The sequence below is a fragment of the Eucyclogobius newberryi genome, unplaced genomic scaffold (genome assembly GCF_026437365.1).
Source record: "Eucyclogobius newberryi isolate DKJ021-1_F unplaced genomic scaffold, fEucNew1.0.hap1 SCAF_6, whole genome shotgun sequence".
In the NCBI taxonomy this organism is placed as follows: Eukaryota; Metazoa; Chordata; class Actinopteri; order Gobiiformes; family Gobiidae; genus Eucyclogobius; species Eucyclogobius newberryi.
In genome coordinates, this window is record NW_027316278.1 from 16,506,141 (window position 1) to 16,527,073 (window position 20,933).

Here is a 20,933-nt window from a genome sequence, read left to right on the forward strand (position 1 = left end):
ACTCATATATTATTTACTCAATCTTTATTGATATTTGATAGTAAACTTAATGTGTGTTTCATGAAGATGTACCAGTGGAAAGCCTACGTTTGCGGTTCGCTCTGCTCCAGTCTCTGAACAACACACTGGAGAGCTTCTTTCTACCTCTTGTGGAGTTGCGACAAACTCATACCTATCAAAACAGCATTGCTGCATTGCTATGTGAAGCCAAAGGTATGAACTAAAGGATGAAAGAAAGATCTCTTTATAAGCTTCTAATTAAAATGTTGAGGTACTTTATTCTTATGAATCTATTGTATTCATTTACAGGCTTAATATTTTATGACACTAAAGTCACAGTTATGAACAGAGTACTAAATGCCACAGTACAGCGCACAGCTGACCATGCAGCTCCTGAAATATCTCTGGACCCTCTGGAGATTGTTGGTGGTAAATATTCAGTACTTTACCACACACCCTTTAGACCTGAGCAGGTTTGATAACATTTTGTGTTTTTAGGTGAGATCAGATCCTCAGAGAACACATATTTCTGTCAGGCTGCGCGGCAGCTAGCCTGTGTCCCATCCTCTCAGCTCTGTGTGAAACTGGCCAGCGGAGGAGACCCCACCTACGCCTTCAACATCCGCTTCACTGGAGAGGAAGTTCATGGAACAAGTGTGTGTTTTATCCATTCAAATGATCTGTATTCTCCTTATCTGTTATATTTCTAAGATCTGCTTCTCCTTTAGGCGGCTCCTTTAGACATTTCCTATGGCAAGTGTGTAAGGAACTGCAGAGCTCTGCTCTTTCCCTGTTGCTTCCATGTCCAAGTGCTGCAGCCAACCGTAACAAGGTAAATCTATTCAACATAATGTAATTGACCTTTTGATAAACAGATGCACCTTTATTCACTGGTGTTAAAATTTATATATATATTTTTTCAGGGGAAGTACATCTTGACCCCCTGCCCAATAAGTTATTCAGAGGAACAGTTGCTCCACTTCTTTGGCCAGCTACTGGGCATTGCCATACGTGCGGATATCCCACTCCCATTAGACTTGCTGAGCTCTTTCTGGAAGGGTTTGGTGGGTGAGAGCCTTAACCCAGAGCACGACTTACAAGAAGCAGATGTTCTTACTTATAACCTGGTTCAAAAGTTTGAAACGGTAACTATCATTCTTAATTGCCTATAACTTATTTCTGGCCTACTTGGTGATTCATTTTGGTGTGTTTGTGCAGGTTAGTGATGAGGCAGAGTTGGAGGCGCTCTGTGCAGAGATCTCTTCCCAGCACCATTCAGGGGAAAGTCCCGACTCCCCTAGCCGGCCGTGCTGCACTTTTACTTACTTTACGATGAGCGGTGAAGAGGTGGAGCTGTGCCAGGGCGGACGCAGCCTCATTGTCAGGTACAGTACTAGACGATCATTTCTCCCTATGGCTTAGTTTGTCATTTTGTCTGCGAGATTTATGAAACATGCACTTAAACCTCTTCTTTAGTTGGGAAAATAAGGACATGTACGCTCGTGCGGTGAGGAGCCTTCGTCTGAGAGAGCTCCAGAATATTGAGTGTATGACTGCTGTGCGCGCGGGACTGGCCTCCATCATCCCTCTGCAGCTCCTCACTATGCTCAGTCCATTTGAGGTGGAGCTGCGCACCTGCGGCCTGCCTTACATAAACCTGGAGTTTCTAAAGGTTTGTGTGCTTTGTTTTATGCTATGATTTTTAAACACTCCAATTGCAGATCCCACATAGTTTGAGTCCACATCGTTTGAGTCATTATTGTTTCCCCCTGTTGTTATTATCTACAGGCTCACACTATGTACCAGGTGGGTCTGATGGAAACGGATCAGCACATTGAGTTCTTCTGGACTGCACTTGAGATGTTTACACAAGAGGAGCTTTGCAAATTCATCAAGTTTGCCTGCAACCAAGAGCGCATCCCCTTCACCTGCCCCTGCAAGGATGGAGGCCCAGACACAGCACATGTTCCTCCTTATCCTATGAAGCTAGCACCCCCTGATGGAGCAGCAGGTATGTGCACCTCTTCAACCAGCTACCCCTCTATTCTTTTGGTGTTTTAGTGTAATCTAAAATACATGGTGCATTAGCACATTTATGTTCTATAGAACAAGCAAACAATGACGACACGTCTATTGGCGTACACTACTAGATAAGTGTGCTATTATCAGGTAGGCTGCTTATCATGTCTAACAGCTGGCTCAAAGTACCTCAGTGGCCTCCCACATGACAAAAGGCCTGGTGGTAAACATCTAGCAAGTATTTTATTTATTTACAGCCTTCTGAAGTCATGTTAATTAATAAATTATTGAGTTACGAAAAGTAAAATAATTGTTTTTGTTTATTTATTCCATTTTGTTTTCTGTGTCTCTGTAGTATTCAAGCTTTAGGTACAAAGACTTTGGTGTGTGTTTTTTCCAGGTCAGCCTGACTCGCGCTACATCAGAGTGGAGACCTGTATGTTCATGGTCAAACTGCCTCAGTATACGTCGTTGGACGTGATGCTGGAGAAACTCCGTTATGCCATTCACTATCGTGAGGATCCACTCAGCGGCTGAGAGAACTTGATTTTCCACTGTACTTTTTAGTTTCATGCTGCTTTTGGCTTATCTTGGTCTATTTTGCTTTCTTAATTAAAGCTTATAACAGTTCATTTTTCTATAACATTCAGGGAAGACAATCTGAGCTAACACTGGCTCTGCAGATGTGATTGTTCTGGTTGCACTGAGTATGATACAAGTATTACTTTTTATTTTGCCTTCTTTCCTCTTGAAGAACGCTTCACTTGATTTTTATGAATTGAAATGTGACAATATAAGACCAGTTGTTCTTCCACTGCAAATGTCACAAGTATGTTTCACAAACACAAGAAGAACAGTAAACTGTGACTGGTCTGTACTATTAAGATGCTGCTGTGAATGCAGTCACAAACTCCATTACTCTCAAAGCTTGATTTAGCTGCCTCCCTCTGCCCCCTTTTAGGGGCTGATGATCAGTGACTTGCCTTTGCTGTTGGAGTCTCATACTAAACTCGTACAAAGATGTGAAAGAGGTATGAGTGTGTGAAGAAGGGACTGTCGTGCTGCCTACTTTGATCAGCTCTGATGCTGTACATTATATAACACTCTTGTTGCCTGTTTTTAAATCCAGTATCTACTAAATATAAGCCTAAACTAAAACATTTTATCCAAATCCCAATAAATATTCAATTAGTCATATAGTAAATCAATGATTATGTAGTAAATCACTCTTTCACTATCCAAGCATTGAGGCAGCATAGTGAGTCTGGCTGAAAGGACATACTGTAGGCGTTGCTCTACTTACATTACGGGTTTCAAAACCCTGTGCTGCATTTAAACGTGAAGGTTTTATTTTTTCCCAGCTTCTCTTAATTACTGTTTTTGTGCTTCTACTACTGAATGTTTAAAATATACCTGGTCTGCTCTAGAGCTGGGTTGAAAAAATCGATTTTCCGATTTTTAATCGATTCCCATATTAATGACCGATTATCGATTTGTACCGATTTGTAAGATCAATTTAAAAAAAAAAAGAAAAAATTAAAACATTTTTTTTTTATTAAAAAAATATAATTAAAAATTTAAAAATTAAAATTATAATTAAAATATATATATATATATATATATATATATATTTATTATTATTATTTTTTTATTTATTTATTTATTTTAATGCTCAACGTTTACATTTTATACTTCCAGTTTCAGTACTGGCAGTGTGTGAGCAGTTTTAAAATAAAAATGCTTTTGGTAGCAACCGCTTTTGGGTGAATTCTTAATTATTTTCAAGCATAATAATAATGCACTGGTTAGTGTCCCAGTAGGAATCCACTGTTGCAGATGTAGTCATCTCAATGATGTCCTCCATTTATTGTCCTGAATCATCTTTCTTGACGGTAGATTGACCCTTAACCTTTTCATCAGTCTTCCAGCCATCAGTAACTACCAATACTTGTAAGATTTGCTGTTTAATATTGATATAATACTAGTTTTAATATGTTGCTTCTCTACACAGTCATGAAGTGAAGGTTCAAATACATTTTTCAGTTTTAATAACATTAACCCCCGGATCGAATCGAAATCGGATCGAATCGGAAATCAGATCGAAATCGGATCGAATCGGATGGGATCTGAGAAATCGGAAAAAATCGATTTTGAAGCGTAAAAATCGGAATCGAATCGATTCTTGAAATTTGAATCAAAACCCAGCTCTAGTCTGCTCCTTAATCTACAGTCATCTGATTTGGGCAGTGGGTAATCTTGGATTTTTGGTTCTGCCTTCTTATAAATAAGAACGGTATTCTGTTTGTTTTTTTCCCAAACATTAAAAAACATTTAGCTGTGTACAAATTAATTGGTAATATGTATATAGACTAAGGTTATGTTTGATGGCAGTTTTAGTAATTGCTATTACTTTACCTTCATCTATTTTTGTTTGCACTACCCTTCCAAGAAAAAAACCCTGAACAAACTGGTGGTGAGCATCTAGTCTGTTTTTATTATTCTGGGATATTGAGTAATTTATTCATCACCTTGTGTCTTTTTTTCTTTCTTTCCCCCTATCTTTTGGTGAAAAAAAAAAAGGTTTTTGTACATTTACTTTTTAAACTGCTGAGAACATTGAGTTGATATTTGATCTAGTGTGATTTTTGTGTTGCTTGCTGATTGGATTCTCTTCTTTTGAAGGGTGTAGGCTGCTGCTAACAGGGAGGCTCTTACACTTTTGGTTCTAGGCAGGAGAGGTTACACTATATAAAGGACAAATTCATACAAAGATGTTCAGATAAATTGTGTGCTGTACATTTATGTGATATTTATTACAATTATTTATGGTTGCATTAACTTAACTTCTACTGTTTTACCTCTGCACATCAAAAGCGTAACATATCTAATATGGATTATACAGACGTAAACAATGAGATGGCATTTGAGATTTCTGTGTCACAATAAAGAGATGTCTACATGTTCAAAACTGTAAAATTGTTGTTTTTCTATGCTAGGGGGGGTCAGGGGCTCCCCTGCTATATTAAGTTTATTCTGGACATGAACCAATGCATTAGTTGTCATCTTTATTCTTTCTTCCATTATGACTAGTCAATACTTGGGAGTGTTTACATTTTCTCCAAGCAAACATGTGACCGAGCCACGAGGTCTGCAGAATGTTTTGTGACAGACTGCTGTTAAATCATGTAAACCAGACACCAGTAAACGCTAGGCCAGGCCTGTTAAAGCTGGATTCATGTACTTCAGCTGATTTATGAGAGTGGGAAATTAACGTTTTTTTTTTTAATTACAAGAGTGGCATGTAATAAGATAATAATCCAAACTCTTATCTGCAATTAACAATATTTTTTACCAAACGAAAACATATTTTAGATTTTACTTTAATGTAATATTTACACTTTTGTCCAGTGTTGCAATATGTGGGACTCTTGAGCAACATGCTGAAGTGGATTTACAAGAGTTCTCACCTAAAGCTTATTCGTAGTGGAGACCCAACACCAACATTTCAAAGACTTTTCCACCAATGAACAGTCGGATACAGAGACACGTCCCCCTGTGCTTTAGCCAATCTGGGTGTGACAGTTGAGGGCGCTGCCTTATGGCCCATAAACCCACCAAAATAATCAACCCAAAATTAGGGGTTAGTACAATGCTTTACCCTTTTATTCACTAGTTTTTTTAGATCTTATAAGCCATTTATACAATATACTGAATAAAACACATTATCTGATGCATATAATTACTTTTTATTCAGTGCAATACAAAAACAAGAATATACACACATTCAATAGAACAAAACTTGATATTGCATAATGCAAATATATCAGTGCAGTTTATATTGTATTAATATATACATACATTTTGTTACAATAAATATGTTCCTCGGTTAATGCCCCACTCACTCTGAGGAGATTCATTCTGGAATGATTAAGGCAACAGAGCACCAGAAAGGCCACAAGATCTGAAAGCACCACAATGAGTCCAATGGACACAGTCTAAGGTGCTAAACAATGCCCAGCTGCTTTTTGAGCTTGCATAGCTGCTCCATGCTGATGTTGCCCCCACACACCACAATGACCACAGGACCTAATTGCTTTGCCAGCTTGTCCTCATCCTGCAGCTTTTTAATAATGTCACTGTACACGGCAGCCAGAGCAGCACCGCAGGCCGGCTCCACTAAGATCTTCTCGTCATCTGCACAAAAACAGATGCCGTCACTCTCACTTGTTTAAAGTTTAGACTTGGCCATCTTTGCAAGCATGAAATTAACTTACCTAGAAAGTGCTCAACTGCTTTGACAGCTTCTTGATCTGTGACTGTTTGTGAAAACACTGTATGCTCCTGTACTAACTTCATAGTTTGTTTGGAAACTCTCAAACCTAGTCAAACCTAATGTTGTGGCAATACTGAAAATAAAATAAGATTCGTCAAATTCAGATTTTAAAAATCTTCTAGTTGTGTTAACATACCTGGTAATTTCGGGCAAAGTCACAAGCTCTCCTGCCTTCATGGCTGCGTTGAGGCTGTGGGCTCCAACGGTTTCCATAGAAACAATAGGCACATCGTCCCAGCCACCTCGCCGCAGTCCCTCCACCACCCCGTTCAGCAGGCCTCCCCCGCCCACCGACAGCACCACCGCCCCGGGCTTCTCTGTCAGGTCCTGCTCCAGTTCTTTAACCAGAGACGTGTGGCCTTCCCTGGAACACAGACACAGGGTATGGGCGAGATGGAGATGACATGTTTGATAAAGATTGTTGGGATAATGTAGAGTATGTTTGGCATCACAACTTCAAAACATATGAATAAACTTGTAAAAATACATTTGAAACATAAGATAAATTCTGAAACAAATAAATGGATTTATTTGTTTCAGCTTGGATTTCTCTTACCAGATGAGTGGATCATCAAAAGGAGAGATAAAAATCCATCCAGGGTTGTTGGCAACAAGCTGCTGCCCATAATCAATGCTTTCATCCACAGCCTGTAACATAAGTTTGTTTAAAATTGTAAGTCTGGACAAGGGGAATATTTAGTAAAAAATAAAGATCAAAGAACACACTTTTCCATAAATGACAACATTGGCTCCTTCGTCCTTCAGTCTCTCGACTGTGGGGTTTGGGGTGACACTGGGAACCACTATAGTGGCAGGGACAGGCTGACGTGCAGAATAAGCTGCTGCCATACCAGCGTTGCCGCCTGTTGGACAAGAACATTAAATACTACACATAGTGCTGAGACACAGTAAAATCAGCGTGAAAGCACTTACCAGAGCAGCACACAAAATGCTGACATCCTCTCTCTGCCCACTGCAACAATAACACATAAACAGATGTCATAAGCAGGGACTAAACTTTACTGTATTAATAGTAATACTAATAATAATAGTAATGTAGTAATACATTAACAATAATACTCACAGTCTTGCACAGGTGTACGACGGCGTATAAGGGCCAACTAAGGAAAAAAAAATGCGCTGCACTACGAGAATAAAGTCATTAATTAATGAGATACATTTTTTATACATTAACCAGTTTGAGATAAATGGAGGTCCCTGCCACTTTGCTCAGTGCAAGGCTCTGTCGGACTGGAGTGGCCACATGGAGCTGTGTCTGTGTCTTCATTTTACTAAAAATCACACAACTTTAATATCTAAAGGCAGTAGTCAGTTTAAACCCCAGAGCAGCACAAAAAGAGGGCGTTTTCCTTGACTTACCAGGTGATGGTAGATTGGAGGTAGTCCAGCTTTATTGTCATCCCCAGCATAGCATTTATATGGTCTGGTGGGCTTGGTCCTAAGACGCACTTGCTGACCTAACAGCAGCAGGCATGAACCCTCTGGCCCCTCCCAAACACTTCGAGGATGTGACAGGATGAACCCGGGATGAGTCAATTCAATTTTCCATCAGTATTCAGATTTTATAATACTATACTATACTCGAAGAAACTGCTTTATTATGACCCGGTTTTCTTGAACGTCATAATTACATTTAATCTTAACGTTGAACTATTATCAACAGCCAAATAAATTGTAATTTAGCCAATGTGTAACATATCTGTCCAAAATTCAAAATCATTAACAACTTTATTCAACTGTATTTTCTGCATTCGGCCGTTGAAGAGTGTTCATTTGCGTGAGGCACCTGTCGCTCTCGGACGTCCCATGATCTGTCCTCTAAAGGAAGAGGACACACTCCCGCTGTTACCAAACGAGTTGTGACTATTTCCACCGCTACCAAAAGCGGGTCCGTGGGAGAAGCTGCTCACGGACGGTTCAAACCTGAATGATCCGGTGCCTCCAGCAGAACCCGTCACGAAGCGCGTATCAAATCTACAGCAGCAGGATATATTCCACAATAAACGCATGAAATAGCCTACCGACAAAGCCAACGTCATAACCTTACCAAAAAGAAGTATATCTAAGTGTATTTTAAGTATACTTATTTTGAACTAATGATTTTATAATTCACTTTTAGTTTACTTTCTAAATACTATTTAGACATATACTTAAAGTTAATTCTAAGTATACTCATATAAGTATACTAATGAAAATATACTGAAATCCGAGTGTACTCGAGTAGACAGTTATAGCTGTGGTATAAAGTATAATACATTTTGATTCATCTTATTTGTTGTGATCACTCAGGACTATGTGAGCCTCATTTGTCATGAACACTGTGTAGATGAACCAGACAGAAAACTATTTCTCTTGATGTTTATTGGCCCAGAAAATATTCACCTTGACTTATGTGGTCATCTATTCATTAATGACTGGTTACAGTATTCATTAACACAGGATCACACATGACAGTTATTAGTCCTGTTCATATGGATTTGGCAGGGGTGTAATGTACAGTTTATCAACAGTTTCGAAAACCACACATTTCTTCAATACCATATCAGGGCAAATGGCATGTATAGCTCCTCCACCAAAACACAGCATTGTTTGGTACTTTGACAACCTCCTGGATTTTGATGTTCACACTTAAGTTTAAAGACAATCAAGCTGTTGATAAAAACATATTTTTCCATTATTGAAAAGTTCAATAACTTGATACAAAATAGGCCAAATGCTGCATTTTGAACTCTTATAACACTGTCACAATTCCAAATTAACTTCAAGACATCTTTTCCCAAGAACATTGCCACTGTATGTCAGCAACACGCACAGGTTCTCCCACATGTTGAGTAAGACATGTACTTCCACATTTTGAGTAAGACTGAAACTGTGCTCTTGCAAAAGCTACTTTATCTGGACTCGCTTGGGGAAGACAAGAAACCTTGTTTCAAGTTTGCATAGGCATCAAAGTGTGTGCTACACAATTCACGTCACGACAGCTCTAGAGCCAAAGTATTTTAAACAGCGTCCACAATAAAGAATATACAAATGTTAGCACCCCTCTTGTCCCTCCTATTTCCAAGGCTATTAATTAACAATTCTAATCTTAAAAACATGTCAGTGTAATCCCTCATTCGTCCAGGAGTGTTCTGATCTTAAACGCAGGGGTGTCCAAACTGTGGCCCGGGGGCAAATGCGGCCTTCAGACCAATTTTTTCCTTCCTGCTATGTTGGCCCAAACAACAAAAAGCAGTACTTTTTTCTGTAAAATTGAAAAGTATCAAAATGTTTTATGTTATACCAACCTAATATTAATGTTTCAAGTGTTATAGGTGTGGAATGCAAAATTTCGAATGGTTCACTTCATTGTCGGGTTGTTTTTAGGTCTTCTGACCCGTGTACATTTCAAAATTCGGCCCTCGGTGAAAAATATTTTCCCTAATTAGAATGACAACGCCATCTGGAGGCAAAGGGCTGTAAGTACAGTTTTAGTAGGCCGTGACAACTGATCATTGAAGTGACTAACACTATCATATAAGGTTAAACACTACAGACATTAGTATCTATGGTCTTTGTTTTTTTTTGGAAGGTCAACAAGGCCATTGACCCATCACCAACCAGTGCACGTTGTCGTTGTGTCCTTGGGCAAGACACACAAGAGTTCCATATTGTGAGAATGTGGTATTAGAGGGGCTGAATGCACAGGTCGGCAGCCTTGGTTCTGGACAATGGACTAATTTCATTGTAAGGTGAACTTTACCACTGAAACATCCTCTCAGCTGCAGTGGGCGTCGCAATATTGTCTTGATTTAGAGTCCAGGGGTGTCAAACTCATTTGGGCCGCGGGCCGAATTTCGACGCTCAGGCTGGGTCGCGGGCCAAACATAACATAAAACATAAAACTATTAAAAATATAAGAAATAAATAGCTTTCTATAGCCTACGCTGTTTTGAAGCAATTACTCGATCGATAAAAAAAAACAACAACTACAAAACGATTGTTCTCATAAACTGAAATGTATTTAGAAAAACAAGTGTAATTTCACCGATACTGTGCTTCAGTTTATGTGCATTACAACTTCAGAGTTGATCTACAGTTCTACACAGAGATAAACATTTGACTTTATAACAAAATAAACTTCTCAAGATCTAAAAAAACTTTTAAATGTACTAATTAACATTTCCACGTCTGTAGTTATCTGTACACCTGAACTGACACACCACTAAACTTCTGCTCAAAAGTGCTTAAAGTGCACTTCTCCCTTGGCAGCTCACACAGCAGTGCAGCAGAGCCCCGTGGGGGAGGGGCGGCCACCGGCGGCATTGTGGGACACGTAGTTTTAGCGATAAAAACGGTTACGGATGTAACTACGACTCTATGAATCGATTTTAAAAAAGAAAAAAAAGATTTTTTTTTTTTTTTTTAAATATAAATTTGAAACGCTCAGGGGGCCGGATTAAAATGTCTGGCGGGCCGGATTTGGCCCGTGAGCCAGAGTTTGACACCTATGATTTAGACCATTATGCCCCCAGTTTGATCTTTTAGTGAAGGAGATTATGTAAGACCGAGAAAGTCTGATCACATCTGTTTTTAAAGAGGATCCTTCTCTCAGAGTAAAAGGGCCTTCACAAAAATAGACCTGGCCTGCTGTGAGTGAGGGGCCGATTATAACTAACACGCCAAAGAACAGTTTGTGCTCAAGGGTTGGTCAGCCCTGAGTATACTATACTATACTATACTGCCCTGAGTCTATTGAATGTATTGAGATATTCAGTTTTCTATTACAAATTGTTACTGTCATTACAAATAGTCTCAAATCAATGAGCAAATTGTTTATGAAAAAGAAATGCAGCCTAATTTACATTGAACTAGTAGATTGTGTTTTGCCACGGCATGAGGGTAACTATCATTGCCTACATACTTTTCTCTTGTTAAATTTTAAAGTCAAACGAGTAGCCGAATATTCTTATGCTATTGTGGCAAAGTCTGAGATGGATACTAGCAATTCAAATTGACTACTTTTTTACTTTTACTCAGACTCTTACTTTTCAAACATTTCTACTACCGTATTTTCTCGACTATAAGTTGCACCTTTTTTCATAGTTTTGGCCGGGGTGCGACTTATACTTATATTCATATTTATATATTTATACTTATACTCCGGAGCGACTTATATGTGATATTATTTGTTATTTGTTTGCATTTCATACTCCAATGCAACGTTTTTTCTTCTCTATTATGCATTTTTTGGCTGATACCGACTTGTACTCCGGTGCGACTTGTAGTCTGGAAAATACAATAATTAGTATTTCCAATCGAGTTTGAGCTACAGTCCAGAGTCCCAGAGTTGGTCATGAAATCATTGCAGATGTTTCTCAGATAATATGAGTATACATTGTAAATGTTTGCAATATTCACATGCAGTGGGAAATGGTGATCCTGTATGTTGACTAAACAATTCAATTGATCTCTCTAGGGCTATGTTCTGTTATCAGTTTGCAGGTAGCCTATTTTTGTGTTTATGATGCAGTTTCACATTTACACTCCAGAAGAACGGTTCTTTAACTGGTTCTCCTCCTGAGTGGTTCCAACTCCACTGTCCATCTCACGTCCTGTCCGTCTGAGGGAGTCGGATCTCTCCTTCACTGTGGAACTCCTCCAGGTTTCTACTTTTTCCCAAGGAGGTTTTGTAGTTTTTCCTGGCCGAGAAGGAAGGTCTAAGGACAGGGGAGCTTGGAACATACAGTGAACCCTCGTTTATCGCGGGGGTTACGTTCCAAAACAAACCCGCAATAGGCGAAATCCGCGAAGTAGAAACCTTTATTTTTTTTACAGTTATTATACAATGAAATACTCCATAAAACATTGAAGCTCACACGCACGCTCTCACTGGCCTCTCACACGCGCGCTCTCACCGGCCACGCAAACTTCAATTTGGCAAGCGGTTTTACGTACGTGTACATATTAATCCATAACGTTATTGACACACAGGTAGAGAAGACGCGGAGAGACTGTTTAGCCCGTGTTTAGCCAATCAGAATGCAGAACACAATGCATGATGAAAATCCGCGAAGCAGCGAGACCTCGAAAAGTGAACCGCGTTATGGCACGGGATCACTGTATATCTAAGGACACGGGACCCTGGGACGTTGCCAAGTCCCTACGAAAATCTGTTTAATCTGTTTTTCACTATCGCCCTTCGAGGCAACCGCTGTTGTGATTTCGGGTGTTACAGATTTTAATTTAACCATGTATAGGGCTAAATACTTTAGGACCGTGGGTGCACGGCAAAGGCGGTTAGTGCTCTTGCCTCCCAAGAAGGAGATCATGGGTTCGATTCCCGGACCAGACATCACATGATCTCTTTGGGTGGAGTCTGCATGTCCTCCTCGTGTTACCGTGGGAGAACCCACTGTCCAAAGACATGCATGTGTTGGGCAAAATTGGTAACTCTAAATTGGCCCTAGTGAATGGTGTCTATGTCTCTGTGTTGGCCACTGTCCAGGATGTACCCCGCCTAAGGGACCCCAAAAGGGCTATAGGGCTATAGGCTATATTGTGAAAAACTCAGAAGTATTCTCACTAAAATGGTCACCTTTATATAGAGCTTTTCTACCTTCAAAGCAATTTACATCAAGGAACCCACACTGACCCATTCACACACACACACACAGTCACATACCAGTGTGTGCAGACACTGAGGGCGTGTATTGTGTGTATGTAGTGTAACTCCAGAAATCAGATTATCAGAATTTTGGGTGTAGCCAAAGTTCTGCTGCAGAGTTAAGCTATTGTTAACTCATATACGACTGCTGAAAATGATAAAAACCTGTTACTTTTGTTATTGTGAGATGTGCCAACTTTTCCACAAAGTAGTTACGACCTTTAAAGGAAACTTATTATACAAAATGTAGTAAATGATTATTAATCATTGACTGATGTTCAAGAGGTGGACCAGGCCTCAACCTCGTACTCCTCCTACTGCAACCACACCTCCAGTCTTTAACCACACTTCTGATTACCCAGAAGCCCTAGTTATACAGGCCTATCCTAGCATCTCTTTTTGTCTGCTCTCTCGACCCCACCCACCCACCCCATGTCTCTGTCATCTCCACCTTAACACATCACTATCTAAGGAGGGGGGTGTTCTGAAGGCTGGGCCCCCATCCTGAGTCTCTATCCAGCCAACTCTCATCGACCCATCATCACTATTATCAATAAACAGTCTCTCATATTCCATTGCTGTGGCCCGATCCTTGCAAGTGAAATCAACTTCAGCGAGGTTTTAACCTCGTTACGACTGATGTTTCCTCGTAATTAGTTTACTCAAAGATGTATTTACCATGTCGGAGTAATTTAGAGTGCTCAGGAAATGTGAAGACTGTTCTGAAATATTACATGGCCATTTTTCAAAAATAATAACATGCAAAAGACCATCCGTGGCTTGCTCCGGTGAAACGTCACTAGGAAGAGGCGGGGCTTATCAGTTCTGCAGTTTTGAGGACAATGAACCCGTTTCTATTACTTACTATGCTGTTTTTAAATCGATATCGCGGTTAGCAGTGAACTAGGTACACAATCATGATCTACTTATGATACAGTTTAATACTAAGAACCTTTAAAATAGCATCGTATGTCTCCTTTAAACTCTGGTTAGGATCGGTTCCGCGGTGTAAATGATAACGCTCGCAGTTTAGGGCAAATCCATAAGGTTTATTGCTGCTCATGTCTAATAATCAAAGCAAACACAGCTTCTGCTCCAGATCCGCGAGGCACGAACAAAAAAAAACTGCACGAAAAAAAAAAAAAAAACTGCACGAAAAGAAAAGGAAAAAAGGAAAAGATTTGACAACATGGCGCTCTTCTGCTGAGGAAAGTTTCCGTCTGCAGTGGTGCGAGGTTATAGACATCTGCATTGTACCGTGACCGGACAGTGACCCGGGGGGACAGATACGGAACCTTAAACTGGCGATAAGATGAAGTCAAGTCGGAGTGTGTTGGGATGAGCGCGCGAGCCGCTGGCGCAACGCGACGCGGTGTCCCGGGATGGAGAAGAACCCCACTCTTAAAGAAAAGGTACAAAGTCGAATGGATTTAGAAGAAAAGATCATTCAAACGCATGTGTCACCTCCACGACGCAGACAAATAGTGAATAAAGTAGAAGTCATAAAGCCATACACTGTGCACGATGATGTTAAAAGGGACACTGCACGTATACTGTATGTACTATGTAGCAATGTAGTATTTCCCAGTTAGATCTATGACTGGCAACACTTTATATTTCAAGATCTTGCAACGTGGTTTGGATCTATTTCTTCCTGACATTGACACACATCCACTAGTTAAAGTGTTAAGTGAGTTGCTTGGACTAAACTCAACTTTTCAACCAAACTTTTCACAAAAACTAGATACAGAATATTGATTGTTTACTTCATATTATTATTCAGTGTATTTCAGATGGGGATGTGTTTCAAAACTTGTAGTGGCTGATCGGAGTGGACTGTAAAATATTGTTGTGGACAAAATCATGTTTAATTTTACAATAGATTATGTCATTTTTAATTTAATAAAAGGCCCAATTTAGCAAATACATCTAGTAAAGGGTTTGTAGATTGGTCTTAAATGCAGTAGTGCCCAAAGCCCTCACTCTGCTGCTCCCTGTGCCTCTGGAAGTAATTACTGATTCTGCCTTTTTTTCCAGAAATTGGTGTGGGAAGAACGAGGTAAAAGGGAAGCTGGCCCAAAAAGTCATTATGTGGAGTTGATCATTCAGTCATATTTATCCGATAAGTGGGTTTAAAAAAGTGGGCCTATAAAAATCAGATAACCCGGTAATTACAGCTGATTTTTGCTGCGTGTTTACATGGCCAAGAGAACTCTGATCATCAAAAACAAGGTTCTCATTCATAAAAGGTCTTACGAAACGTGTGCATTCAGAGGACAAAACACCAACAAACTCTGAGCACAGATTGTAAAGTTGTCTTTTATAGCTCACACACATAACCTGGAAAGTTACGTACGCAAAGTTTTTGTACAATCCACGGTTTATAGATAAGACCCCCGTGATGCATTTCATTAGTGAATATATATAGTAAGTAAGTAAGTAAGTACAATGCGTTTTGAAATAGCTTTTTCAATTGTTTTCTCTTTAGTTTTTGTCATATTGTTTTGCATTATTTTCCTCATCAAAACAGATGTGAACAATCAGATATATCACGTCAGATATGACTGTTTACATGACATTTCCATAATCTGAGAAGTACTCATCATACCCACATGATTAAATTCACATATATAGTAGAACTGTTCAGAACTAGACCAGTTATCGAAGCAAAAACAACATATTCAGTGTCACATTCGTCTCTTGTTTGTCAGTCGACAGGAATGCCAGTCGGGTGTTTGCCTCGAGATGAAGCCATCATCTGTGGCCTGAGTAGAAGTGAGTTCATGGAGAAGATCCAGCAGAGCAGCGAGGCCTGTCTCCGCGGCGACTTCCAGACGGCTGTGGATCTGTACAGCGGCGCGTTGAGAGCCGACCCGCAGAACTGCATCCTGTACAGCAACCGCTCGGCCGCCCGACTCAAACTGGGACAGCACCGGGCAGCGCTGGACGACGCTCTGAAGGCGGGCGAGCTCAACCCCAAGTGGCCAAAGGTATGTGCTCTCTAAATATTTGACACAAACTATGCATAATACCAAAATGATCTTGCTTATTTTGCATTATTGCTTTAAACTTTAATGATATTCTGCTCACATTTTAATTTCCCCGTGGCCGTTGCTGTGGTCAGTGATCAGCACCACGTTTCTGGGTCTTGTCTCTGCTCATGTCCGCACCGTGTGGACTAACCTGCAATAGATTTCACATTACTCAGCCTCATGGATCAGTAGAGGACCAATTTCTCTCGTGATAGAAATATATTGATTTTATGATTTAGCATGGAGAGATACTTTTGTCTCAGAGAAAGATTGATGATAATGTGGTAGAGTGAGACTGATGATAATTCCTCCCTCCCTAACTCTTATTTAGAATTGAGTATTTTGTTTGTGCTTCTTGTACATTCAATATATACAGTATTTTACTTCAATATTTGCCTAATACCAAATACATTACGTCAGCTGTGTGGAAGATTCTGTTATTCATTCAGTCTTTGTGTTTTCAATTTCAAAACAACCAAAATTCTCTACATGGAATAATGAGAACCCATTGGTTTTGGTCAGTTGAATAAACTTTTTCCTATTTGATGTCACTTTTTCAGTTGCCACTAGGGGTCAGTCTTGTCAAAGAGTATTATTAAACTAGGACTAAGGTCTTGCCAATGCCCATTGAAGTATTTTAGATGCTTTTCTCTTCTGGTTTCAGAGATAACTGTACAGCGTTTCATACTTTACGGCTTGTAACACTTTTTAAAATGTCTGTAATATATCACTGAAGATGACAGAACCTACCGTTGCCTTAGTTGATTAATTGGGATGAAATAAATCAACTAAACTTCCTTTAAAGCATCTTTGGGTATTATGAAAAACACTATATAAGTGTTATATATTATTATTATTAAGACTGTTATTGCATTACATGAGCTTGCAGTTTGAATTATTGTGTCATCATTGCATTCAAACTGCTTGGAGGAATCGATTAGCTTCTTGTAGCACTGCCCCGAGGCAAGGTAGAAACACAATCTGCTGTGACTAGATGTTGAAGGGAAGTGGGATTAAATCAGAGAAGTGCGCTGGCATTTAGATCCTGTGCGAGTACATAATATCATCAATCATACGTCCTCTGACCACACTTCTGGATTGGCCTGTCAGACGGTAACAGCTATAGTTTCGCTGCCCCAAGCACCAGCGAGCAGCCCACCCTCCAATGTCCAGCAGCCGCAGTGTACAGGAACCTCTTGTCTCATCTGTCAGCTTTGCTCGCTGCACGTGCCAAAAACACATTCTGGGAGAAGAAAGGAATCCTGCGGCATAGTAACCCCGGACAGCTTTGGGCTCTTTGTACCTCACCCTCTTATTGAATACAAAAAGCTTAAACAAGGACAAAATAGTGTCATTTCAGAGCCAAGGGTTTCAATATATGAGATATTTGCTGAGTAAAATGGCACAGAACCCAAAATATGACTTTGTTTTGCCGTAATCGTTTTCCCACCTAAAAAACCTTTACTTCACAAATTTGCCTGAATATGCTCAACAGTTCAAGGCAGTGAAAACCACATTATGGCTCGCGTGCCTATCCGTGCTCCATCTGCCCCTCTCACACGGCTGTATGCTATAGTGGCATGTTAAACAAACAGCTTTCCCTGCTATCAGTCCCAGCCTCTTGCGTGAGTGCTGTCAAGGGAGCACTCAAGGAACCGAAAGACAAGTGGCTCTGCAGTTCCACAGGGATGGGGTTCTATCATTTGCATATTCTCTGATTATATGTAATGATGGCTTCTATTTAGGGGATTCTGGCTCCTCGACGATCCTTTTGCAGGGTGCAGAATCTTCCGGTACACACTCAACTGATCATGTCTTATGTCGTTCCCACAGCTTTATGTACATACATGCTATTTTCATTTTTAGTGACGTATAACGAGCCATTTATTTCCCCACTGTGATGGCCTTGGGTTCGAGAATGAAAAAGGAAAAGGTCAGTGTGTGGAGTTCATTACAGTGACAGTGGATCCACTAATTGTCTATAAGGTCTGCATACAGGCACAGTCATGTGGACCATGTGGTTTTTCCCCCTGTCCTGATGGCACTAGCTATTTTCAGGTTATATATGACATTGAGGTTTGGTCCAATTTAATAGAAAGTGCTAATTATTTGTGCTCTGTGCAATAGGCAATATCCCTAATCACGCTTTTATGCACCGCTCATTAACACATGGTTATAATAGACATTACAGCTTGGAAACATAATATATACTGTTTTTCTTCTGTGGCTGGTTACAATGTCTAGTTTGAAATTACCTTGTTTTAATTTCAGATTGATATACAATGATTAAATATTAATTTCATGGCCTGCCCCTCAGCCCCCTTTAACTTTCTTTAATGGCTAACTACAACCCACAAAAGGAATCATAATAGCAAATAATGATTTTGGTATGCGACATAAACAGTTGTGTTTGCACATTAACAGTGGAGATTTTAGCTTTGTGTGACGCCTGCTTTCCCTCTCTTTGCCTTCCACTGTTGTTTTCCGTCACAGAGCTCACCATGGAGAGAACAGAGTCATGGACCACTAATAAGAGGGTTCTGATCTGCTGCCTTCTGCCCAGCTGAGGCTTAAACTAATGAACAAATCAAATGAACGGCGTGTAATTATAGGCCGCAGAGAGCAGGACGGACAGAGGGCCGGCGCTAGTGGGCACACACGTGACATTTTTTGTCTGGAAAATTTGTGAAGAGAGCCGGAGCTGTGAAGTTCTGGTTCTTGTCATTGATATAAGTACATTGTACATACAGACCATGTAAGGCAGAAAGCGACTAACCTCTGGGTAGGATTCAGGATTCATTGTGATAAAGATCATTTGCTTCAAAAATGCAAGGATAACAATTCAAACTGTTTAAGTACATGCCATGTTACTGCCTGAAGTGTGTCTGGAGTATTGCTTTGTGAATGAGATAATGTCAGGCACCAGCTAAACCCTATGTTCCTTCCTCTACCTTTAATTCCTTATAATTTAATATGACTGATTCCCAAAGCTCACCCAGGTCGTTATGATGGTGGCCAAGTGGTTTTCCCTCTCTGCCACCCAGGCGCCCCACCAAATTACAGTCTCTGGTAAAATGTAATCAGTTTCCACAAAACGGAAATAAACATAGAAATGAACAAAACCAATGTATCATTCTGCTGTAGCCATAAATGCTTTTGTTGCCTGGTGATGTAATGTGCATGACCTCCTGGTCACTGGCCGAGGTACGTCTCACAAACTGGAGACAGGATGACGCAGCCTGCTGCTGATGTCACCCAGGTTTTAATGTCTCTGCGTACAGCTCACACAGAAGTGATTATTTGAGCTGATGGTTTCCAAATTTCAGATGAAAGGAAAAATGGAAATCACACTCTGTTTGCTAAATTGGGTCCAAGCATTGTTCGGTAAAAATCCCAACTCTTGTTATGCCACTTTGCAGATAAGTAATTCAGAAATTAAATGCAGCCGTTTCTTGTCCCTGTAGAAATAAAGCCTGTCAAACCAAGGTAAACATCACAAACAAGAAACTTTCAATCATGGTAAAGAATGCTGTGCTCTTAGAAGAGGTTTTCCCTCTGGATACATCATTGATTACCAGCTTAATAGCTTTCTGCTTGCTATTACATCGGAAGAAATGTCAAAAGGCTCAGAGAAAGCTCTGCTCATTGGCATGCCCGTGCCATAATCATCTGCTGCTGATAGTGGATCAGCTTTGCAAGCTTGTCTAAATGAGGGAAACAATTGCTCCCTGCTCCAAACACAAACCCTGCAGGTTTCTACATGATTTCTTTCTTTAGGACTCTTCTCCCTGTCAACTTTATACACTGTGGGCCCCTCCCTCATGGGACTCCACAGCTCAGGGCCTAAGACCTGGATGTCTCCAGAATTAGCACAGCCTGGCTCTGAGAGGGAGAACTGTCCCAGTGGAAACAGGGTAGAACCGAGAGCACGCTGCAGAAGCCCATTAGTATACGCCGCATAAACATGGCAAGATGAATCGTACTGGGTTTATTTAGCTCTTTTCTTCTGTCCTATCATTCAGCTTCACCCCGGAACTTCAGGTGAAAACCACTCTCATTATTCACTGTGGTCTGTTACAGAGGCCATTTCCACAAAGATGCATTGAAGGGTTTAAAATGGTAACTCCAGTGTGTTGAACCGAACCAGTGACTGCTCTTCTTACAGAGGTGTGGGTGAGCCCTGTGCCTCCCTTCTGAAAGGGATTTCACTTCAACTGTTTATGATGTAACCTGCTTCTTCATATGAGTCATATGCCCTGACTCTTCCCAGAAATAACTTTGTAAATAGGCCACTATTGTCTCTGGGTAGTTCTGTAGTGTCTAAAAATAGTGAGCAATTTGGTATTTACTATGAAAACGGCATTCTTTGTGCTTAATATGTAGATTGCTAATGAAATGGTGCATTTGCGATATCAAAAAGGAACATGACATCAAGAACCACTTCTCACTATCATGTTTGCATGTTTATGACTTAAAATGTTGTGCATTTTGCTAAGGTTAATGTAAATGTCAGGGCTAATTACATAAAAACATTTGTCCAATAATATTTTACATAAGTGTGTTGTGTCAGATTCATTAGCAATCAGATGACTTTTCCCCACTGCTGCTCACGAGGAACCAGAATGTAATCAAAATTTGGTTTAAGTCTGACCTACTTTTTGTGTGGAAAGCTTCATAGTGCAGTTTCCTTGTAATTACTGACTTAACCGGCGTGTCATCTATGATTAATGATAGATTATTCCTAATAAATAATGAATGTTTGGGAATCAGTGTGGAATGAGCCAAGAATTAACAATATTATGGCTGTAATAATCCCAGATTTTGTCTCTCGATAGCAGAAATCCCACTTAATATTCTGCTCCAGCTCAAAGAAAGATGGATC

The 20,933-nt window shown here is 40.1% G+C and overlaps 3 protein-coding genes across 5 annotated transcripts in view; 2 read left to right on the top strand and 1 right to left on the bottom strand.

Moving 5' to 3' along the window:
• LOC140347181 (probable E3 ubiquitin-protein ligase HECTD4) overlaps positions 1-3,047 on the top strand; it is a 28,659-nt gene extending 25,612 nt beyond the window's left edge. For both annotated transcript variants that reach the window (XM_072433541.1, XM_072433542.1), the window contains exons 68-76: positions 67-213; positions 310-429; positions 499-654; positions 729-832; positions 924-1,145; positions 1,219-1,385; positions 1,477-1,672; positions 1,789-2,011; positions 2,420-3,047. In XM_072433541.1, coding sequence (XP_072289642.1) covers positions 67-213; positions 310-429; positions 499-654; positions 729-832; positions 924-1,145; positions 1,219-1,385; positions 1,477-1,672; positions 1,789-2,011; positions 2,420-2,556 — 1,472 coding nt within the window. In that variant the 3' untranslated portion in view covers positions 2,557-3,047. The remainder of the gene's footprint in view (positions 1-66; positions 214-309; positions 430-498; positions 655-728; positions 833-923; positions 1,146-1,218; positions 1,386-1,476; positions 1,673-1,788; positions 2,012-2,419) is intronic.
• A 2,788-nt stretch (positions 3,048-5,835) lies between these two features.
• LOC140346916 (L-serine dehydratase/L-threonine deaminase-like) lies at positions 5,836-7,640 on the bottom strand. Its single transcript, XM_072433142.1, is given in 8 exon segments — positions 5,836-6,213; positions 6,294-6,396; positions 6,398-6,425; positions 6,489-6,716; positions 6,909-7,000; positions 7,079-7,215; positions 7,286-7,325; positions 7,437-7,640. Coding segments are annotated over 8 exon segments (1,023 nt in total). The 3' UTR covers positions 5,836-6,022.
• A 6,637-nt stretch (positions 7,641-14,277) lies between these two features.
• The window catches only part of LOC140347539 (tetratricopeptide repeat protein 28-like), a 151,220-nt gene continuing 144,564 nt past the window's right edge, over positions 14,278-20,933 (top strand). For both annotated transcript variants that reach the window (XM_072434026.1, XM_072434028.1), the window contains exons 1-2: positions 14,278-14,431; positions 15,731-16,009. In XM_072434026.1, the coding sequence (XP_072290127.1) occupies positions 14,402-14,431; positions 15,731-16,009 (309 nt within the window). In that variant the 5' untranslated portion in view covers positions 14,278-14,401. The remainder of the gene's footprint in view (positions 14,432-15,730; positions 16,010-20,933) is intronic.